At 35.5% G+C, this 20,995-nt stretch overlaps 2 protein-coding genes across 4 annotated transcripts; one reads left to right on the forward strand and one right to left on the reverse strand.

Moving 5' to 3' along the window:
• Nucleotides 1-541: 541 nt before the first annotated feature.
• On the forward strand, nt 542-15,148 carry LOC104092237 (uncharacterized). Of its 2 annotated transcripts, none has more exons than XM_009597769.4 (17): nt 542-692; nt 1,010-1,154; nt 2,966-3,011; nt 3,355-3,518; nt 3,641-3,758; nt 3,859-3,941; nt 5,640-5,699; nt 5,927-6,163; nt 7,046-7,142; nt 10,473-10,523; nt 10,689-10,769; nt 11,507-11,578; nt 12,353-12,415; nt 13,368-13,520; nt 14,373-14,430; nt 14,556-14,608; nt 14,696-15,148. In XM_009597769.4, exons 2-17 carry the CDS (start codon nt 1,054-1,056, stop codon nt 14,771-14,773), a joined length of 1,515 nt encoding a protein of 504 aa, XP_009596064.1. In that variant the 5' UTR covers nt 542-692; nt 1,010-1,053; the 3' UTR covers nt 14,774-15,148. The 2 variants fall into 2 exon arrangements, with proteins under 2 accessions (XP_009596064.1, XP_009596065.1); XM_009597770.4 differs by having other exon boundaries at nt 550-692; nt 1,017-1,154.
• A 1,443-nt stretch (nt 15,149-16,591) lies between these two features.
• Nucleotides 16,592-19,095, reverse strand: LOC104092238 (S-adenosylmethionine synthase 2). Of its 2 annotated transcripts, none has more exons than XM_009597772.4 (2): nt 18,941-19,095; nt 16,592-18,107 (listed from the first exon to the last, which is right to left on the reverse strand). In XM_009597772.4, exon 2 carries the CDS (start codon nt 18,099-18,101, stop codon nt 16,929-16,931), a length of 1,173 nt encoding a protein of 390 aa, XP_009596067.1. In that variant the 5' UTR covers nt 18,102-18,107; nt 18,941-19,095; the 3' UTR covers nt 16,592-16,928. The 2 variants fall into 2 exon arrangements, with proteins under 2 accessions (XP_009596067.1, XP_070051159.1); XM_070195058.1 differs by having other exon boundaries at nt 16,592-18,103; nt 18,941-19,038.
• Between the last annotated feature and the right edge of the window lie 1,900 nt (nt 19,096-20,995).

Consider the following 20,995-nt stretch of genomic DNA (forward strand, 5'->3'; position numbering starts at 1 on the left):
GCCGCCCCTTCACTCCTTTCCCGTCCTCACCCATTTCATCTTTCATAGCGTTTGTCTAGATTATATATTTTCAAGAAAAAAAATCTGCTACCTAATCAAACACTATAGAGTATAGTAAGAAAATTATTTATTTTCCAAGAATTTTTTTTTCAATACCAAACACACCCTAAAGTATATTCCAATAGTATCTATCTTATCATATGAACTGAATTGGGAAAAAGAAAAAGAAAAAGAAATAAACTTTTTTCATTTTTAGCATGCGTAAGAAATTATTTATATTCGATAGCTGAAAATATGTATAAAATTTGTATAATTTTTATATATAACATAGATATATATATATATATATATATATATATATATATATATATATATATATATATATATAAATTATATTTTTTCGGCTATACACTACTCCTATCATTTTCCAATAAAAGAAATTTTTAGCCGATCCATGTTCCAGATGGGTAGAATCTTATATTCGGTTATCCGTACCTTTCTTGCTGGCTACTGTTTGACTTTGACTGACAATCAAAAAGAAGCTTCTTGCACTATTGCAAAATCACATTTCCACTTCTCTTTAAAAAAAATTAGATATGAATACCAAAATCTTCCTCGTGTCTACCTAGCAAATTTTCTTCTGTTTTTTTTTTAAAGCCATTCACCTTTCTGATTGAGCCCTTGAACTCCAGGTAAATTTTCACTGTTAAAAAGTTTCATCTTTTCAATTTTCTTCTCATTTGTTGGTGACAGTAAAAATGTATGTTTTAACATATTGGTACATAATTTTTCTGTAGTTTCCAAGTACATAGAATTTACTAAAAAATTCGAACTAATCTTTGTTGATTTAGCTCCAATACATTGGGACAGAGGAAGTATTAGTTGTATATTTATTTCTGCAGAGATCCATTTTCTTCTATAAATCTGTGTAAGAAGGGCTTTTTATTTATCTATTGATATACATGCTTAGTTGTAAAAATTCAGAGATATTGATATATGGGTTGTCTAGTTTTTAGCTTCTGTGCAGAAAGGTTCAGTTATTGTGAAGAGTAGATGGAGATTGATAAAGCAATTAGAGAATGTGAGGACAGTAGATTGAAGACAAAGTATACTAATGCAATATACGTTATTCAAAGAGCGCTCACTCTTTATTCGTAAGCTTCTCTTTTTCCTCTTGTCTTTTTGAGGGTCTTCTTCTTGCTATGTGAATTGATTTCAACATTTTTCCTTAGTTGCACTGTATAATGATACTTAGCTTGTCGATAAACTTGAATATAGAACAATATGTGCGTTAGCCAGGGGCGAAGCTATACTATGTAATTGATCACCCTTCGTCGGAAAATAACACTGTATATATAGGTAAAACATTAGGTTATAAAGGTATATAACATATATTGAACACCCTTTGTCGGTGATTTTTTTAATTCTTTCAAGTTTGAACGCCCTTGGGAAAATTCCTGGCTTAGCCCTAAGCCACTTGCGTTAGCTATGTGGAACATGTTTTCATATTTTAGTTTAGGTTATCTTTTCTGGGTTATTTTCTAGTGTTTGGTTGGGTAAAAATTAGGTGACACATGATAATTGTACATGGCGGAGGATAGGATAATGATGATAACGTTTTGGTCATATGTTTTGAGCGTTAGACATGAAATCCAAGTGTAGGTTGAAAGAAGGTAGTATGAAGTAAGACCATGGTATATTTGTTGGAATATATTTTCCTTGGAAAACAGTTTCCAGTTTCCAGCACTACAAAATGATTTCATTATGAAATTTTTTTCTCCATACTAAATGTCCTAAAAATGGCCCGTTGTTAAGTTACAATTTCAACATGTAAATTGGGACAATTGCATAGGTCGAAAGCTTGAAGCAGACAAACTAGAGGGCTTTCTAGGAATGCTTTTAGTAAGATTGGTTCCTCCTCCTAGCTACTGATTGACTAATAGGAAGAAATGTTGCTATTCTCAAGAGCAGCAATTTATATTCTGCTACCCGAGCAGAGTTTCATGCATACTTGATTGCAATCTAGTTCAAGTGATGGGTATAATTTAGTTGGATATAGGTATTTACTGGGAGATTAGTTTTATAGTCGAATCGATCTGATAAATGATTGCTGAGCGGAAGGAAGGATAGAAGTTTGAGAATTATAATCTGTTACCAGTACGGAATAGGTCAATACTGCATTAATTGCTTACTGTCATGCTTTTGTGTGGTGCTATTAGTTCTTTTTAAGTAAGTTGTAGTTGGAAATTTGAACTTCACTCTTAAGGTTTTATGAGACAAACAAACATGGTCTAAGCATAAAAGAACAATAATGATGTTTACATCTTTAAACTCGAAAATATGAGTGTTTGTGTTAGTAGTAAATAAAGGTCAACTGGCTGTCATTAGGGACAAAGTTTCAAATGTTTTTTTAATTTCTGTCATTAATTTAATGGTATTTGATGAAGTGTTGTCTGTCTACGACTTGATTGATTCAGTGTAGCATTGTGCTCAAGTGAACTTCTGAAGAATCAGTGAGTTTATGTTATATGCCTTAGTTTGTAGTATGTGGTGCATATGATTTTAAAGCACATTATTTAGTTAAGAACCCTATGTCATGATGTCCAAACAGTAAATAGGTGACTTTGCATGAAATTAAGAGAATAAAGTTTCAATGAGTTATTATATTAACCATGGTAGTACAATGCTAAATAATACTTCAGAATATTGAATACAATAATATGTAGCTGATTATTATTTGTTAATCTGAACTTTTGGAAATGGCACAATTTTCCTCTATAGAAAGCGGTCATTCTTTTTTGGAGAAACTACTTAAAAAATATGGAAAAAAATGGTACAGAAGGAATATCATTCTAAGAACAGTAGTTGATTTGGTAGTTGTCACTAGCACTTTCTTATATGGTGTACTTGGTTTGGTGTTTCTCATCCTTTTCCCTTCTGTTTGTAACCCCGACCCCTTAAATAGTATACAAGAGGTTGCATTGAGCTTCAATGGAGGGAAAGATTCTACTGTAAGTTTCTTACATGCTTCTCATCTCTAAACTCTCAGTCTTTTTCCTTGTTGTTTAACCAAATATGCATATTAGATTTGGTGTTTGAAAGAAGTCTTTTAAGTTTGGTTAGACGCTGTACGAAAATGTATGGATATGTGAGAGATTTAGAGAATCTCTGGTTCTAGATAATCGCAGATTATTTCCGAAGACAAATTATTGAGTAGTGAAATTCAAAGCGTTCAAATGGAGTGGAACGGGTATAGAGAATTCATATAACTGACTCCAATTAGTTTGGGTTTGAGGCAAGTAGTTATTGCTGTTGTGTTTAACCAAATATGTGATGTTTGATTTTGCAATTCAGGTTTTGCTTCACCTACTGAGAGCAGGCTATTTTTTGCATAGAGCTGAAGAAAGCTGTTCACAAGATGTTGTTGGTGAAAACACATTTCCAATCCGGACAATATATTTTGAGAGCGCGTCTGCTTTCCCTGAAATCAATTCATTCACTTATGAAACTGCAGCCACGTACGTGAGAAATGATAACTTGTCTTTCGTGCCTCCTATATGAACAACGTATTAGGATTGATTCTCTCTAATGACACCACTACATTGATTATCATTTAAACTGATCCTTCTTCTCTGAGCAGTTACAATTTGCAAATGGATATTATTCGCCTTGACTTCAAATCAGGTTTGGAGGCTCTGCTTAAGGCTAATCCAATTAGAGCTATTTTTCTTGGTGTCCGAATTGGTGATCCTACTGCGGTAATGAAATTCCTATTAAACTTTTCCAACTGCTCGGTGATTGTCAAAATCTCGATAAATGTGGTATATGGCTGACTGATGCATATTACATGCCTATCAGGTAGGCCAGGAGCAATTCTCGCCGAGTTCACCTGGGTGGCCGGCTTTCATGAGGGTGAATCCAATTTTGGATTGGTCATACAGGTTGGATGTTGCCTAACAAACCCTCCGTATATCGATTCTTCTTATCGTATTACTGTGGGAGTATGTATAATTGCCTCTAAAGTTGGAGAGTACTGGAGCAGTGGCTTTTGAATGCTTTGATATTCGGCATCAACATTAAGACTTACTTGTTCGAGGAATTAAAACGAAGGTTGCATCTGCATCTAGGATTTTAAACCAATTAATCCAACAAGAAATTGCTAAAGGATAATAGGTCCCTAGGCTTGATTTCAGTGGTAAGGACGCATCACGAGATGTGTAGATAGAACACACATCACAAGTTCAAACCCTGCCTCTAACAAGGAGCCGATATTTAACTGGAAGCAGTGTAGCGGGGCAGGACCATATTTCCGCGAGTTTTGGACGTGTGGGCCAATTGGGCTAGGTCCAGCTAATTCACAGGGGATTTCTCAGTTATCACGAGAAAGGAAAAAGAAAGAAAGAGGAACTTGCTAAAGGAAAAGGAATTGCAAAACATGCTAAAGTGCTTGAGTTATATTAAGATTATGTCCTAAATGCGGAAATTAGTATTTTTCAGAAATTTATGGATAAAAGAACTGCTATTTTGATGAAACGCATCAACATAGAAGGTCCTCTGAATCATAGCTGGGAGGATGGGGATGGATTTCAAACTACTTGGATTAGCTTTTGAAATTGGCATTTATTTTGTTTGAATATAAAGTTTAATGTGAGGTCCAGGGAATAAAAAAGGTTAAAGTTCAAGTCAAAGAAACGATTTACTATGTTAAAAATTACTTCATGTGTGCACTGCCATATATGCTTTAACGTACTATCAATATTGCATCTGTTATTGCTCATGGCGAGTGATGATGGTCTTTTTGGCTATTGTATTTAGGTGAGCATTAATCAAGCTTTATGATTGTAGTGTCTTTTACTGATAAAATAAGGTCTATACTTGGCCTTTTATAGTTTTACTTAGGGTTCGTTTGGTACGCGGGATAAGGTGGGATAAGGTAAGGGATTAAATTTATACCATGTTTGGTTGATGGTATAAATTTATCCCAGGAGAGATAAATTTATACTATCAACCAAACATGGTATAAATTTAATCCCAGACTTAATATTGGATATACCACCTTATCCCATCAAACTTGGGATTATATTATCCCACCTCCTAGGTGAGATAAAATAGTCCAGGGATTATTATCCCGGGATAACTTAGTCCGCTTACCAAACGACTCCTTAGAGTTTTAAGTAGGAGTTAAAATTATGTTTTCACTTCTTTGCTAGCACCAAGAAGGGACGTAGACAATTTTAATGGAACGACTCAACAACAATAACAAACAACACCTTAATCCAAGCTTGTTGTGGTCAGCTATGTGAATCTTCACTATCCATTTTGCTCCATTTAGGCCCTTTTCTTTCCAATAATCAATAAATGGGAAAACCCGAGCCAATATAATCTGACTCATGCAATAGACAAAGAACAAGTTCTTAGGGATTGTTTCATTTCTTTGCATGTAGTTCTACTGTAGGCATTTTCTTTTATAGCTCACCCATTTCAGTTAACAGCATCTCCTGTTTTACCTTTGGCAGAGTTTTATTTGACTTTTCCATGGAAGATGTTCATCTAGCTATTTTTCTTTTGAAAAGCAGTTGTCTATTCTTGTGCTTGTTTTGGCAAACAAAATGACTAACCTCTTAAGTTTGATATGGCAGAGATGTATGGGCCTTCCTTTTGGTATGCGAGGTTCGGTACTGCAGCCTTTATGATCAGGGGTAACTTTTTTGTTATGTTGCTTCAATTTTTTTTATATTGGTTCTTTATTCTGCTGCATGAAAAGGATGAACCACTTTCCTTTATCATTGTTTTCGAGATTTATACTAAAACTATGACATATTTACTCATGTGAAGTGGTAGTAATAACTTTTTTCTTTTCTAGTCCATCTTACTTATAGAGGTGCACCTGCATTTATTTGAACATTCTATTTCACTGATTTCATAGGTATACTTCAATAGGGAGCATTCATGACACTGTTCCTAATGCACTGTTGTGCATCAGTAACAGCAACAACAGTGAAGAAAAGTTTAAACCAGCTTATTTACTTCCTGATGGAAGGCTGGAAAGAGCTGGAAGGGCAAAGAAGCAATTATCTTCCATTAGCAATGGACTTAAATTCAAGGATTTGAATTCCGATAGTGTGCTTACTGCTTCAGTCATAGCTGTGGGTGATGAAATTTTGTAAGTTATTGTTTCTACACCTTTAAATCTGATGCTCCTTGTATTATGGTGACATGTTCTTCTGAGGCTTCTTGTCATTATATCTGAGTTATGGTGCATTTTGAGCCAATCTCTTATCCCAAGTACATCTGTTCTTTTTTATCTATTTTCTGATAAGTTCCTTATACAACTCTTCTTGATTTATGTTTCGCGGTATTCTTCTTTAGAAGTTCAAGTCAATCTGTCGGGAGCATATATTCTACTTTCTGATTCTCTTCTTGTTGGATATTCAACTTGAATTATGCTTGTGTTGTTTTTAGATACAACTGAATCATTTGGGATGTCCGGACTTGGATCACTTCTATATGCATCTAGTTATCTGGAATCTAGTGTTAATAACGTATCTTTGAGAATGAGTTATCCTCTATTTCAAACTAATTTTTCCTCTCTAGGTTAAACTTTCAATCGAGAATTGAACAGGCATCAAGGAGGTTATTTTGGTGTATAAACAGCAGTGCCCTTTCATTTTCACAAGACTCATTTGGGAGGTTTCCCATCCTTTATTTGTGTGGAATATTTTTGGTAGTTTATGAGGATAGTTACACTGTGAGGGCAGGCATGTGATAGAGTCTAGTTGACATGTTATTTAAACAAATTTTGAGGTATATTAGGAGATCAGCTGAACATGGAGAGGCTTCCTCAATTCTTTTGATTCCATTTGTCAAAGTAGATATGTAATGCAATAAACAAAATCTTTCAGTTTGCACATAGTATATCTTTGGCAGAGAAATTGGTACCAAATAAATATTTACATGTGCTATGACCCTTACTATGGTATTCTGCTATTTGCCTATTTGTAGTTGCTTGCTTATCAGGTATGTTTATCTTGGTTCCATAGCTCAGGTTTGGCACTGTAGAGGACAAGTTGTGGTCTTTGTTGTGTAGAAAGCTCCATTCCATTGGTTGGGCTGTATCGCTGCTTGCTGTGACTCGAAATGACGTGAGTAATATGTTATGACTTAACAACTTGTGTAATTTTTGCTTCTTTTTCAACTTATGTGGTAAGCATGAGCTTGACATTAATTTTCCATTGGAAGTTGCGTTTCTGATAGATACTAGAAAAGTGAGCCATTCTTCCATTTTTTCTTTTTGGATTGTTTTCTTCCTTTTTTTTCCTTTTGCCCTGCATTCCGTTCTTCATCTTTTGCAGCAATCCAGCTTGCAGCCAAAACAATAAAGGGAATAAATTCTTGCAAGTTGATGCACATTTAAATCAACTAACAACTACAAAGCAGATTGAGTTATAAACTTTATAGAGTGACTCCCAAAATGATAAAGAAAAGCTTTGAATCTTTGTAACAAGCTTCATGATCTCCTAGCAATTGAAATATTCTCTCGACCATATCCGAGCCAACTTCTAGGTAGAAAGGTCTGTCGTGTTACTTTCCTGGAGCAGCATCATGTTTCTTCATCTTTTTTTTTTTGGTAACAATGTAAAATTACCATTAACATCAAAACAATTACACTTATAAGGCAACCTTAATCTGTCCACAGTTCGAGGCCCCCAACTCACCAATATCTAATTACATAGTAGCCGTTGGACAAAACTCCTACACCTATAAGCTTTCTTTGACATCCTCATATGTTCTACTCTTTCTGTAATTTCCCTCTATATTTGTGTTACTATCTCTATTCTATTTACATTTTTTCCTTGAAAGATTTTAAAATTCCGAGCTCTCCAAGTGTGGTATATCACTGCTCCATTAACTGCTGCTATCACCTCTTTTTAAACTGCTTCCAATGTTTCCTTTTAATCATTTCCAGCATCAGCTTGAAATCTCCTTCCTGTACTGACTGTCCTATCCACTGGTTGATCTCTTGTCTAACTGCTTTGATCCAGCCCGGTCGACAAACAAATGCTCCTTTGTTTCCAGCTGCTCTTCTTCGCACAAGCTGCAATTTATGTTTTCCACAGGGATTTGCATCCCTATTAGTCTGTCTTTGGTAAGTAGTCTCCCTTGAATTGCCAACCACATGACAAATCTGTGGCGAGGTAGAGCCAAAGCAGTCCATACCAAGTCTGCTATTTCTAGTCGTGGTTGCTGATTTATCATAGCAAGATAACTGTTGGTTATAGAGTAGCGACCTCCTGAAGTTAGTATGTATCTGTCTTGTGAATACCATCCTTGCATCTCTACTTTTAGGGAGTTTAACTTCCTCCAATACCAACTACTATCCATAGGACGACTGTGTGTCCAAATATTATGGTCAGCTTTCATATAAACACCATGAACCCATCTCACCCAAAGGAACTCTTTGTTCATTACCAACTGCCACAGTAACTTTCCTACTGATGCCATGTTCCATATTTTGCAGCCTTTCACATTCAGACCTCCTAGTTTCTCTGGGCAGCAAACTTTCTCCCATGCAACCAATGCTACTTTCTTCTGTCCCTCAGTCTTCCCCCACAAATATTCTCTACATAGTTTATCCACCTCTTTTAACACACTTTGGGGTAGAATAAAGACAGCCCCCCAGAAACTATGTATAGAAAAGAGCACTGCATTAACAATTTGTAATCTCCTTGCATAAGACAACTGCTTAGAGTATGTGACAGTTATCCTATGTGTGATCTTCCTTATCAGCATTTGGCAATCAATCTTGTTCCATTTCCTTGGTGATAGAGGTAAACCTAAGTACCTGATAGGAAATGTGCCCAGTGCAAATCCTTTTTTTGCTAACAGCATGTCCCTGACTCCTTCTTCTACTCCAACTAGAAACATGCTGGATTTTTCCATATTGGCAATCAGGCCTGAGACTTTGCTGAAGTGATCTAATGCTTCCATAACTCTATTTACTGAGTTCTCAGTACCTTTACAAAAAATCACCAGATCATCTGCAAAGATGAGATGTGTCAGCTGTAACTCCTTGCACATAGGATGGAATCTAAAATCAGGCAACCTGCTGATAATCTTCAAAGTTCTAGAGAGGTATTCCATAACTAAAACAAATAACAAGGGAGATATTGGATCTCCTTGTCTCAATCCTCTCTTCCCTGCAAAGTAGCCATGACCCTCTCCATTTATCGTTACTGTGAACATAGTGGTAGTCACACATACCATAATCCATTGTATGAATCTGTTAGGGAACCCAAAACCTATCAATGCTTCCTCCAAAAATTCCCAGCTCACCATGTCGTAAGCTTTCCTAAGATCTATCTTCATTAAGCATCTTGGAGATGTTTTCCTGTTGTAGTGCCTTAGTAGGTCATGGCAGATTAGCACATTGTGCATCATAGACCTACCCTGTACAAAAGCTGATTGGCTAGCTGACACTATATGATGCACTGCTGGTTTTAGTCTCTCACAAATCATTTTGGAAATGCTCTTATAGATGACATTACAGCAAGTAATAGGTCTATATTGAGTTGCATTTTCTGGTACTTCCACCTAAGGAACTAGGGCTATATTAGTTGAGTTAATTTATCTCAACATCTTCCCAGTTTGGAAAAATTCCAACACAGCATCAGAGACATCCCTTCCTATTATTGACCAAGCTGATTTATAGAATCCACTCCCATAGCCATCCGGACCAGGGCTCTAATTGCTGTCAATTTGAAACATAGCATGTTTAACTTCTTTCTCAGTAAATGGCTTCATTATCTCCAGTTGTTGAGTCACTAAGAGCAGTGGACCATTGTCTAGGATCCCTCTTACTGCATGTATCCTACCATTTGGTTTCCTCCCTAGTAGGTCTTCATAATAATCAACAAACATTCCAGCTATGGTATCAGGGTCAGTTTGCCAATTACCACTACTGTCTCTAAGCTGTGTAGTTGCTTGCTTTAGCTTCCGATGCTTGATGACTGAGTAAAAGTAACTGGTGTTATCATCACCCAACTTAATCCATGTTGCCTTGCTTCTTTGTTGTAAGTACATTTCAGCTAGAGATGAAGATTTCCTAAACCTGTGATAAGCTGCACTTTCTGCTTGTTGATACTCTAGATTGGATGGGCACCTATGAAGTTGGACTTGTGCCTACTTTAGTATTATCCTGTTCTCATTTGCTTCAGTAACAATATTATGAAAAGCCTGAGAGTTCAAGGCTTTCAGCTTCCTCTTTAGTGCTTTCAACTTCCTCACTACTGCAAACATTTTACAGTAGTTGAGGTCCCATTTTACAATGTTTCTTCATCTTGATAAGTCCCATTAAGTTGAAGTCAGTTTCTGCTCAATTTCCCACCTTGATACTTAAATCTTTGATGGACCTTGCATTTATAAGAGGAACTTTATGCTAGCTTTTGTTCTGATAACATTCTTTTCATATTTAGATAGATTCTGTGGCCGAGGAAGTTGAGAGGCGGAAGTCGACGGACGACATGGTAAATGTTTTTCTACTGCATGGATGCATTTATTTAATTGTTTCATTGCTTCTATAGGGCTTATTTGATATATATGCACCAGTCTGTTATATGTGTGAGTGCGCGAGAGGTAGAGTTCTGTCCACCTGTGTTGACATATCTATTCCGAAATTGATCTCTCTACAGGTATTTATATATGGTGGGGTGGGTCCATTGCATTCGGATGTCACAGTAGCAGGAGTTGCAAAAGCTTTTGGTGTTCGCATGGTACGTAATATAGATTTACTGGATTCTTCTGCTATTTCATGTTGCATGACTTCGTGAAAATAGCTTTCAAATAAATCATCCCTTTCAGCAGGCTTCACAAATTTGTATTGCTAGTAAGATATTACCTGAAAGCTCTCTCTGCTATACTTATATTTTTCCATGTCTTTGTCTGACATGGCACATGTCACACGCTTGGTGGAATGTGCATCAGATGCCCCATCGGTTTTGTTTTATGTTTTTCTTTTACCTTTGGGATTTAGTGTCTATTTGTGCATATAATAAAGCGCATATTTGAAGCTGCAATTTGTTACTTTTATTTCTTTTCTTTTGGGCTGGAAGGTCAAGTTACCATCATTAAATTGAGATGAAAAAAAAAATACGACAAAGAGATGGATGGAAGAAATCTTGTTACTAATTTACCAAGATAAAGTTACCTAGATGTCTGATTCCATAATTATGTTTAATAATGTATAATATCTGACTAGCTTTTTGTATACAGTTTTCTTTTCTGGTTTATAAATATATAAAATGCATAGAATGTGTATTAAATATAAACAAATCCACAAACTTCTTTTGAAATGTGCTATCCCTGGGTCATGTCCAACATATCTGAAAGATGCAACAGTCTTTTCCAAGTCATGCTGCTGATGGAACATTCTTTTAAAACTGTTATTTTAATACTCCACTTTGGAGTAATGTATCAGTGTCTCTAATCTTCTCATAAGTTCATTTTGCAGGCTCCTGATGAAGAATTTGAAGAACATCTAAGGCACCTGATTGATGAGAAATGCACCGGCGACAAGAACGAGGTTAAACCATAGTCATTCCTAAATTCCGCTGGGCCTGAAGTTTTCATTACACATATATATGCAAGAGTGGACAAGAATAGCAATAGTTTCTGTAGTACCTATGGTAATTAAAGAGCGTGACGAGAAATTCGATTTTGAGTTTTTACCTGTTGATAGAAATTAAGAAATTTGGCAGAAAAGCTCCTTACTTTGGGTTCGGTGTTGATTGAAAAGGAAACACTGGAGCTCCTTGGGTTCACTAGACCAGAAGTGTTATTGTTCTTCCTTGAACTTCAGAAATTGCATTTCTGCATCTTCATTTGTTGATGATTGAAATGTTGAGCCTATTCCGTATTGTCTTTATAGACAAAACGCTAAACATTGGAGGACCCTAGCAACTTAAAAAAATGATTTAATGTCTAATACCAGCTGAAGAAGGAGAATACAGGAAAACTAGTTCTCTTAGTGCTACAGGGTGAATCAGTCTTTGCAAATTCATTTCTTGTTTATCTGCTGGGGGAATGAAATCACATGGACTGAGTCGATAATATATACTGCACAAGATAAACGTATCATGCACCATAGTGTAGCTAATGTACAAGATAATCTGACTCTGAAAGGTAGAAAATAGTGCAATAAATCAGACACTAAAATAATATATAAGTATCAGGGAGAAGGTGTTATTTATATTTTTCAAATGTCATTAAATTTATGATTTCTAACATTCAAAACAATTAGAGCTTCTCTGCCTGTTAGAAACTTAGAATTAAATTATTGTTTCCTGTCCTATTGCAGATGGCACAGTTGCCTGAGGGTATTACAGAATTATTGCATCATGAACAGCTGCCTGTGCCTTTGGTATGTGGAGGCATTATCCAAGAATTTATGGTTATTATGATTATTTTCTTCTCTAATTTGATTCCCTCCTTATGTGTAGACTGCGTAACGTTATTGGATTTTATTCTCAAGCGATCCATGTTTCCCGAGTTTTTATCATATAGTAATAAAAATCTTCATGTCCAGTTTGAAACCATGGTCCACTTATCCATAAAGGAAAAGCGAATTTATTTTAGATGTTGGTTTTTGTATGTATGCTGTGATGGTCTTTTCTTTTGGTCTATACATTTTTTTGTCGACATATATCTTAGGTATCTATCAATGGATCAATCCTCCACTGTGTACTGTGAATTGGGCATTACCTGAAGTCCTATTAGTAAACCAGTGGACTCTAGCATTCTCTTGTTTGTCATGAAGAAAAATTTCTTCATTTTCACCCTCTGCAAATTATTTTCTCTTATACTTGCTTTTGCTCTTTGGTTGAGGTATGTTTTTATTCTTGATACCTCTAATGACTGTTGCAGTACTTCTGTTTTACCAAAACTATCCCTGGCATAGCTACTGTTTCATTGGCCTTTCAAGTTCAAAATAGATAACTTTATATAAAAAGAAATGGAGAAAGAGTCGGTGGCTTCGAGCTCTGATGATTTTAGGAAGTGGAAAGAATGGATCTGTACTGTGTGAAAGTCATTTTGAATGTTCTTACATAGCGCTATTAAGTTATTCTATTTTTCCTGAATTGTCTGTGCGCATAATTACTCGGAAGTAACAGATCACTTATAGTGAACTCAGCTTTATTTTTGCCTCATTTCCTTCTCCTATTCTCATTTCTCTCTTATATTCATTCTTTTGATTACATGGAGCTATGTCTTAGTATTATATTCATCTAGTTTCTCTTTGATGTGTGAGTTTAAGATACCTATGAAGTTGAAGGTTGACCTTTTATTTTGAGCATGTGTGTTCTCTTTTGTAGATCAAGTGTGGTAACGTGATCGTTCTCACTGCCACAAATGTTGCTGAGCTGGACCTGCAATGGGATTGTCTGATTGAATCAGCAAAATCAAATGCTGACCTGGTATTGATGGCACCATTTGTTTCAAAATGCTTGGCAACAACTCTTTCCGATGTGAGTTCCGTGGACCCTTTCTTAAATTTTCTGTGTTTTCCTTATTGGATTCCTTTGCTTATTGATGTATGATCTTTCCGGTCCTCTGTAATTGCAGAAATCAAGGTTTCTTACTTATCAATATATATCCTTAAGCCTAACGAGTTTGAGATCGAGGAGTAGTTGATTGATGTATCATATTATTCATATGCATCTCTTAAACTCTTTATCCAGATGCATTACTAAGTGACCTTTCAAGTTTCGTTTCTTCTAAACTCCTGGGGTGGTAGAACTTCATGTTTCTTTCATTAAAAGATACTTGAGCAGCTCGATCCAGTTGCTTGTGAGCCATTTTATAGGAACTCTTATCCTTGTTTTACCAAAATTATGCTTTAACATTCTCCTGAAAAGGTTTGTCCTTACTGACAAAAAGGATATTTCATCACTTGTCACTTGTGTCCTAGTTCTAGATGTGCCTAATAGTAGTGGAGTGAGAAATCCGGTACAACCCTTGTCAGAGCAATTATGACTCACAAATCAAGTGAATGAAGCATTGGGAAGGAATTCTTGCAGCCAAAAAGGCATCAGATCAGAGTGACTATACCCAGATAGTCATCATCACAGCGAGCTTCTGATCCTTATGTCACATAGTCAACAATATTCTGTATAGTATTTTACTTCCTCGATTTGGAAAACGTATAGGTTACCTTCTAAAACTATGGGGTGCAATCTTATCGATTCTATAGTCTTGTTTCCACTTTTAAGTGAGTTTTATGATGTGTCTTATCAAATTCTCTCCTGTTAACTTGTTTTAGTTACTAACATATTGTCTCTGCAAATTATCAATTACAACTTGCTTCCCATGAGTTGCAGGTTGAAATTGCTCAACCTCTATCAAAGGTTTGCCTTCAATATCCTGATATGAACATTGGTAATTTCTTCATATCATTTACAAGATTAATGACTTGTATAGCCCACCACTTATTCCCACTTTTTTTCCTTTTTCCTTCCTTTTCTTTAACATATTAAATCATTCTTATTTCCTCTGATATGAAGGAGGTTATCGGGGATCAAGAAAAGGACCTCTTATAATTAGATTTGAAGGAAAGGTAAGAATTTTTACTGGAGATGTCACTTGATTTTGAAGCATTATATTTCTCCATCAAGTTCAGTAGTTTTTTTCTGTATTCCTGTAGGATCTGACAAGAATAGAAACAGCTTCTCAATCATTGTGCCAGAATTTTCTCTCTGGTGCATTCTCTCAAATTGAGTGACCATGGGGACTTCCACATTCCTGAAGGCGATACGTGGAGCCGCCAAAGGGAAAGGGTTCTAAATTCTATGTACAATTGAGGAGAATGGACATGACAAAGAAAGCAGGAGCGACATTTCAATATTCAGTACAATGTGACTCTATTGGAATAATCACCATATCAAGACACAGTTAGAAGCAAATCTTTTTTCTGGCAAGTAGTGGTAACTTAGGCAAGGCAATCTTTAGGGTCGGCAGATACAGGCTTCTCTTCTGTTGAATAGGTGTATTGAAACTGCTGAGATCTTAATTGCAGCTGTATTCGGACCCAATATTTCTTATATTTCGACTTTTTGTTGGTATGGTTAACGGCAATATATACGTTTTATCGAGTGGAGATTTATAGCTCTCTCAGCATCTTGGTTAAAAAAATGAAAAGATGGCAAAGTTTGAGTTGTCTCTGGACATAGATTGCTACCTGCTTCTGAAAGAGAGACTTGAGGGTCTTTGCTCATTCATAAAAGGGGAAAAAAAAATCAAATTTACCCTTGTTATTAACTTTCGTTATACTTCTCGTCTAAATTTATCCTTACTATTAACAATCAATAAAAAATATCATTTCAAGCGAGCTCATCTCTTTGCCACATTTCTACTTTCAATTGCCCTAATGTCGGGGCAGATGCCAATTACAAGAATAAATCTAGCAGTCTATATTCTATCATTTATTTCTTAGTTCTCTTTTCTAGTCTTCTATAACTTACATGCTGCAATCTTTTTTACTTTTGATAGTGATTCGAACTTTTGAAGTGGACTTATCCTCTACCAAAGTGTACACTCACATGGCATAGTGTCAAGTTGAGATAAACAACAGCTGCGCTCCGGTTCCAAATAAATTGAGGTCGGCTATATTGAATTTTTACTTATCATGTCTCTCCATTTAAGTTCAACTATCAAAGTTGAGATAAGAATACCAAAAATCTCAAATGGCATAAAATACTTTCGTACTGTCTGCTATCATTCAAATCCAGACCCCATATCCCAGAGAATGCATAAGACGAAAACAGAAAGACTCGAAAGAGATTTACAAATTTGGCCTCATGTACTGAAAAATAGGCTTCAACATGTCATTCAATAAAGTGTGAGCTTTGGAAATGGTGAGATTTACCAATCTCAGATGACGCAGATTCAATTTTTGACATCCAAATTTATTGTTTGACGCAGCATTTATCATTTATCACAATCATGACAGTTAACTGCATAATTCAAACAGATTCAGCTGCGAAATTACTCTTCCAATGCATATAACTGGGGAACAAAAAAGTTCTATCAAACATTGTCAGATTCTCACTGGAGATCTTTCACCGAATAATGAATTAAACCTAATAGAGATTGTATCTTCAAAATATGTTATTTTGTATACAACTTTAACGTACGAACTATTAGTAGAAAGTACCTTCCTTTTACGAGTGTTTTTGCCTTCTCAAGTGAAGAACCCAGAGAGGATAGAATGTTTACAATCTAGAATTTGCAATAAATAAGACAATAACGATGATGATGATTCATAACTTCATGATACCATTTTGATTTTAATGGTTTTGCTTATGCTATTGCAACTTTAAGAGTTTAATATACTTCCTCTCATAACTTTCAAATGTAAACTACCAGCTTTTAGGATTGTTGCTTATTATAACAACCCTTGATGCTTCTGCACATAGAACTCCACTGCTAGAAAATCTTGGAAAGCTAACATACTATTTAAAAGAAGAAAAACTATATCCCGTTTGAAAATATAGAGTAAGATAACTTAACTGGTATATCTAAAGAAAGAAGGCAGAACCAATAGTTCAACATACTGCATTTCTCATTAGATAAATGAACACAATGACAAAAGAAGACAAAAGAACTTGTTTGTATACGGGGACATCAGAAATAAATTTCGGAGGTCACTTTGAAATTAAGTACTGCAAAAACAAGAAAAGAAATCAACAGGATCAACCAGCAGAGCTCTTAGAATCCTCGAAAGTGTGAAGACACTTACTCAGTCTCCCTCCACTCAATAGCGCCTTAAATGTAAGAGTAGGGGTATCAATATACTAAATGAAGCTTGTTTATTGGTCCGCAACAAGAATAATAGGTACAAGAAAATTGGTAGTTTATGTTGTGAGTGGGGAAGTCTCTCAAGCTTTAGGCTTGAGGGCCTTGACAGTCTCCCAGGTGAAATCAGCTTCATCACGGCCAAAGTGACCATAAGCAGCAGTCTTCTGGTACCTGAAGTTACCTCCTCTAAGCAAGTCAAGGTTAATTGCAATCATTCCAGGCCTGAAGTCAAAGTTCTCCTTGATCAGAGCCAAAATATCCTTGTCTGGAATGGTTCCGGTTTTGTAAGTGTCAACAAAAACGGAGAGTGGTTCAGCAACACCAATTGCATAAGAAACCTGGACAATGCAGCGGCGAGCAAGTCCTGCTGCGACCACACTCTTTGCTGCTTGTCTCACAATATAAGCACCACTCCTGTCCACCTTGGTCGGATCTTTCCCTGAGAAGGCACCTCCACCGTGAGCACCCCAACCTCCATAGGTGTCGATGATAATTTTCCTGCCAGTGAGTCCAGCATCTCCATGTGGACCACCAATCACAAAGCGACCTGATGGGTTGAGGTGGAAGATGGTGTTCTCATCAAGGTACTTCGCTGGGATCACGGGCTTGATCACATGTTCTTTCAAGTCCTGGGCGATCTGCTCATTTGTGACACCTTCATCATGTTGAGTTGAGATGAGAACGGTGTGAACTCTAATAGGAACCATGGCACCATTGTCATTCTTGTACTCAACTGTAACTTGTGTCTTGCCATCCGGTCTGAGCCATGGGCAAGTCTTGTTCTTCCTCACTTCGGTAAGCTTGGCACCAAGCTGAGTAGCCAAAACATGGGTAAGAGGCATGAGTTCAGGAGTTTCATCTGTGGCATAGCCAAACATGTGACCTTGGTCACCAGCTCCAATTTCTTCCGGTTTCTTGGTAAGATGACCATGGACTCCTTGGGCAATATCAGGGCTCTGCTGCTCAATGTTGACAAGGACTTTGCAGTGGTCAGCATCAAGGCCAACATCAGCTGAGGTGAACCCAATGCCTCTGCAAGTGTCGCGTACTATCTTTTCATAGTCCACCTTGGCCTTGGTTGTTATCTCTCCAAAGACCATGACCATGTTTGTCTTTGTGCAGGTTTCACATGCAACCTTGCTCTCTGGATCTTGTTCTAGGCAAGCGTCAAGAATGGCATCTGACACCTGGTCGCAAAGCTTGTCGGGATGCCCTTCGTTAACTGATTCTGAGGTGAACAAGAAAGTCTCCATGTCTAGCTGATAAAATTAAAAAATATGTCATCATTTCTATCTCAAAAGAAATTCACGAGAAAATGAGGCAAGCTGCTCATAAACATGTCAAAACATTAGAATTCCATCAACTTAAGGGGACATATCTAAACAACTACTATTACACCTCAATTCAAAACAAGTTAGGGTCGGCTATATGAATTCTCATTGACAATGTCTAATTAAGGAAAAGAGAACTACACTTTGTGGAATAAAATGATGAATATTGAAGTTCAGATCAACAACATGTCTTCTGCCCCGTTTTCATTGCTTTAAATTTTTTCAAAGACAGGTTGATTTACTTGATCTAAGCTCCCAATATCCAAGAAAAATTGGAATGATTTCATTTTAAGCTCATGATATAACGTATTTCATTAACAATTCTTCATTTGCCATCATTTGCACCGAATTAACCAAATCCATTGGCCAAAAAGTCATATTTGTAACAGGATCCAACTCAATGTACTGTACAAACCAGTTTAGCAATGAGATCCGAGTAACATAGTATGACAATTACAGTTAATTTTAGCAGCTAAAAAGTCAAAAATCATAAAAATTAACAAAAGTTTTCCGCTTTACTAACGAGATCTAAGTACTACGTCGAGCGATAGCAGAAAATAACGTAACAAACATATGAATAACATCAAAACATCGCTTTGAAATAAATCAAACAAAAACATCAACAGCAGAAATGATGATTTAACTGAAATCTATGAAAAGTCATAGATGCATGCAGAATATATACCAGATTTAAATCTAATGAAACAAAAAAATAAAGAATGGAATAGTAATTCAGCGTAATATATTTGAAAAATACTGACCTTTAAATGGAAAAAAAAAACTCTAGATCTGTGGAAAGATTGAAGAAGAAATGAGAGAAAAGAGAAAGAGAGATGCTTATTTGTGTATGGGCAGAGTTGTGAAGTTTTAGGGGAAGTATATATAGAAGCTGAATTATAGGAGAAAAAAGTGGCGTGCCACCAATGACTCGCTCTATTTCTTCTCACTTTCCCATAGGAGTTTTTACCAACCAACCCAAGTGGGACCTCGGATCTGATTAGCGATTGTATTAATTTACTAAATAAGGAATATAAAATTGAATCATTTAAAAGGAATTAAGAAAGTACTCCGTGATTTCGAAAACTCTTATCTCTCATTTTATAAATTCAAGAGTAAATTAATTATTTTTATTCTTTTCTACCCTTAATATTAATTGTTCTTGTAGACTACAAATACCTTAATTATGATTAAGTATTAAATGAAAAGAGATTATATCTTAAGACATAAATAAGGGTAAAATAATCAAAATCATTTTCTATTTAATATTTTCTTAAGGGACGTGTAAAAGAAAAACACGACAGATAATTTGAGACGGATGGACTAATAAGAAACTCTATTTAATAACATTAAGTGCTAATCTTAATTATATTGATAGAGTAAGAAATTCATTACATTTCCATGCATATAACTAAATTCTTATGAAATCAAGGTTATTCTTATGTTTACAATAAATCAAATAATACGTATGTAATGTACATGCTTAACTTACCTACACAACTTTCAGAATTTTCAGAATACAATAATATTATTCAAAGTTGAAGAGGGAGTTTAACTTTTAAATTAAAGTTGAGGTGTGTATTTAAATTAAATATTGCTTTGTCCATTCACAAAACTTTCACTTTACTACTTCAGCTTCAAAATCTTAGTAACTTTAATTTCAAATAATTTTTTTTAATGTTAACTCGAATTATCCAAACGCCTATATATTCTATTACTGATAAAAACGACTTTAATACGATTTAAGCAGGAAAAAATGTCCATATAAATTCAAATAAATGAAATGAAATTATAGTTGATGAATGAGATCTCTCACCAACTTTCCTACCTTAGGATGATCCTCTTTGATACTGTGTAACCAATCATGAAAGTACATTTGCTTTTCTATTTTTGGATGTGCGCAGTGCATTGGCTGCTTCTACTTCTAAGATTTTTATTAAAGAAAAAAATTGGTTGAAGTTGGTGAGGGTATGGGTTTGTTTTTGTCTTTTTCCTTTGAGACCTTGTACATCGTGCATCAAGAATTGTATATATTTGTTAAAAAGTCATTGATTTATAGATAACTTTAGCCTTTTCAACCCACCTTGAAATGGTTGTTAGATGTCACTTCACTTTTGACAAATTATGTGGTGGTTGTGTTTTTCTTTTTTTCTTTTCAACAACTTGTAGTTGTTGACTATTTGTTTTAACTTGATGATTTGTGATTTAGATAAATGTATAAAATTAGAGGAGAGGATATGAGTAGGTGGTACTTTCTAAGTCAAATTTTTTTGTTTAAATCAATTCAATTGATTTGCTCTGGTCAGAAGAATTCTTTTGATTCACACCGATATTTAGTTACATGAAAAAAAAATCAAATAAATGCTAAAATTGCAAGTTCAACGCTCGTTAAGAAATTGTTTCTCAATTTTTGAAGTTATCTTTCAATGCGAACAAAGTATTGGAAGAAAGAAGAGACAAGATAAATAGTTCAAGTACCTTAAGTGGGAGCAATTAAAATTCGCGAAATTTGTGATTAAGAGAATATAAAGGTGAGAAGAAAATAAACATAATATTATGAAAGAAAGCAGAAATCTTCATTTGTTGAAGGGAAACAAAGTAAAAAACAAAAAGGCATGCACTGAATGAAGGGGCGGAGCTAAAAGCTCGTATGCAACCCAATAAGTTTTGCTTAAACAATATAAAAAAATATAAAATATGTATAACTATTGAATTTAAAACCCAGTTATTAATATTTAAAGTCATCATTTTAAAATTCAGAACATATAAAGTTAAAATATTGTCTCCGCCTCGACGACCGAATGCGTGGCACGTAAAGT

Source organism: Nicotiana tomentosiformis, chromosome 2, assembly GCF_000390325.3.
Source record: "Nicotiana tomentosiformis chromosome 2, ASM39032v3, whole genome shotgun sequence".
NCBI lineage: Eukaryota > Viridiplantae > Streptophyta > Magnoliopsida > Solanales > Solanaceae > Nicotiana > Nicotiana tomentosiformis.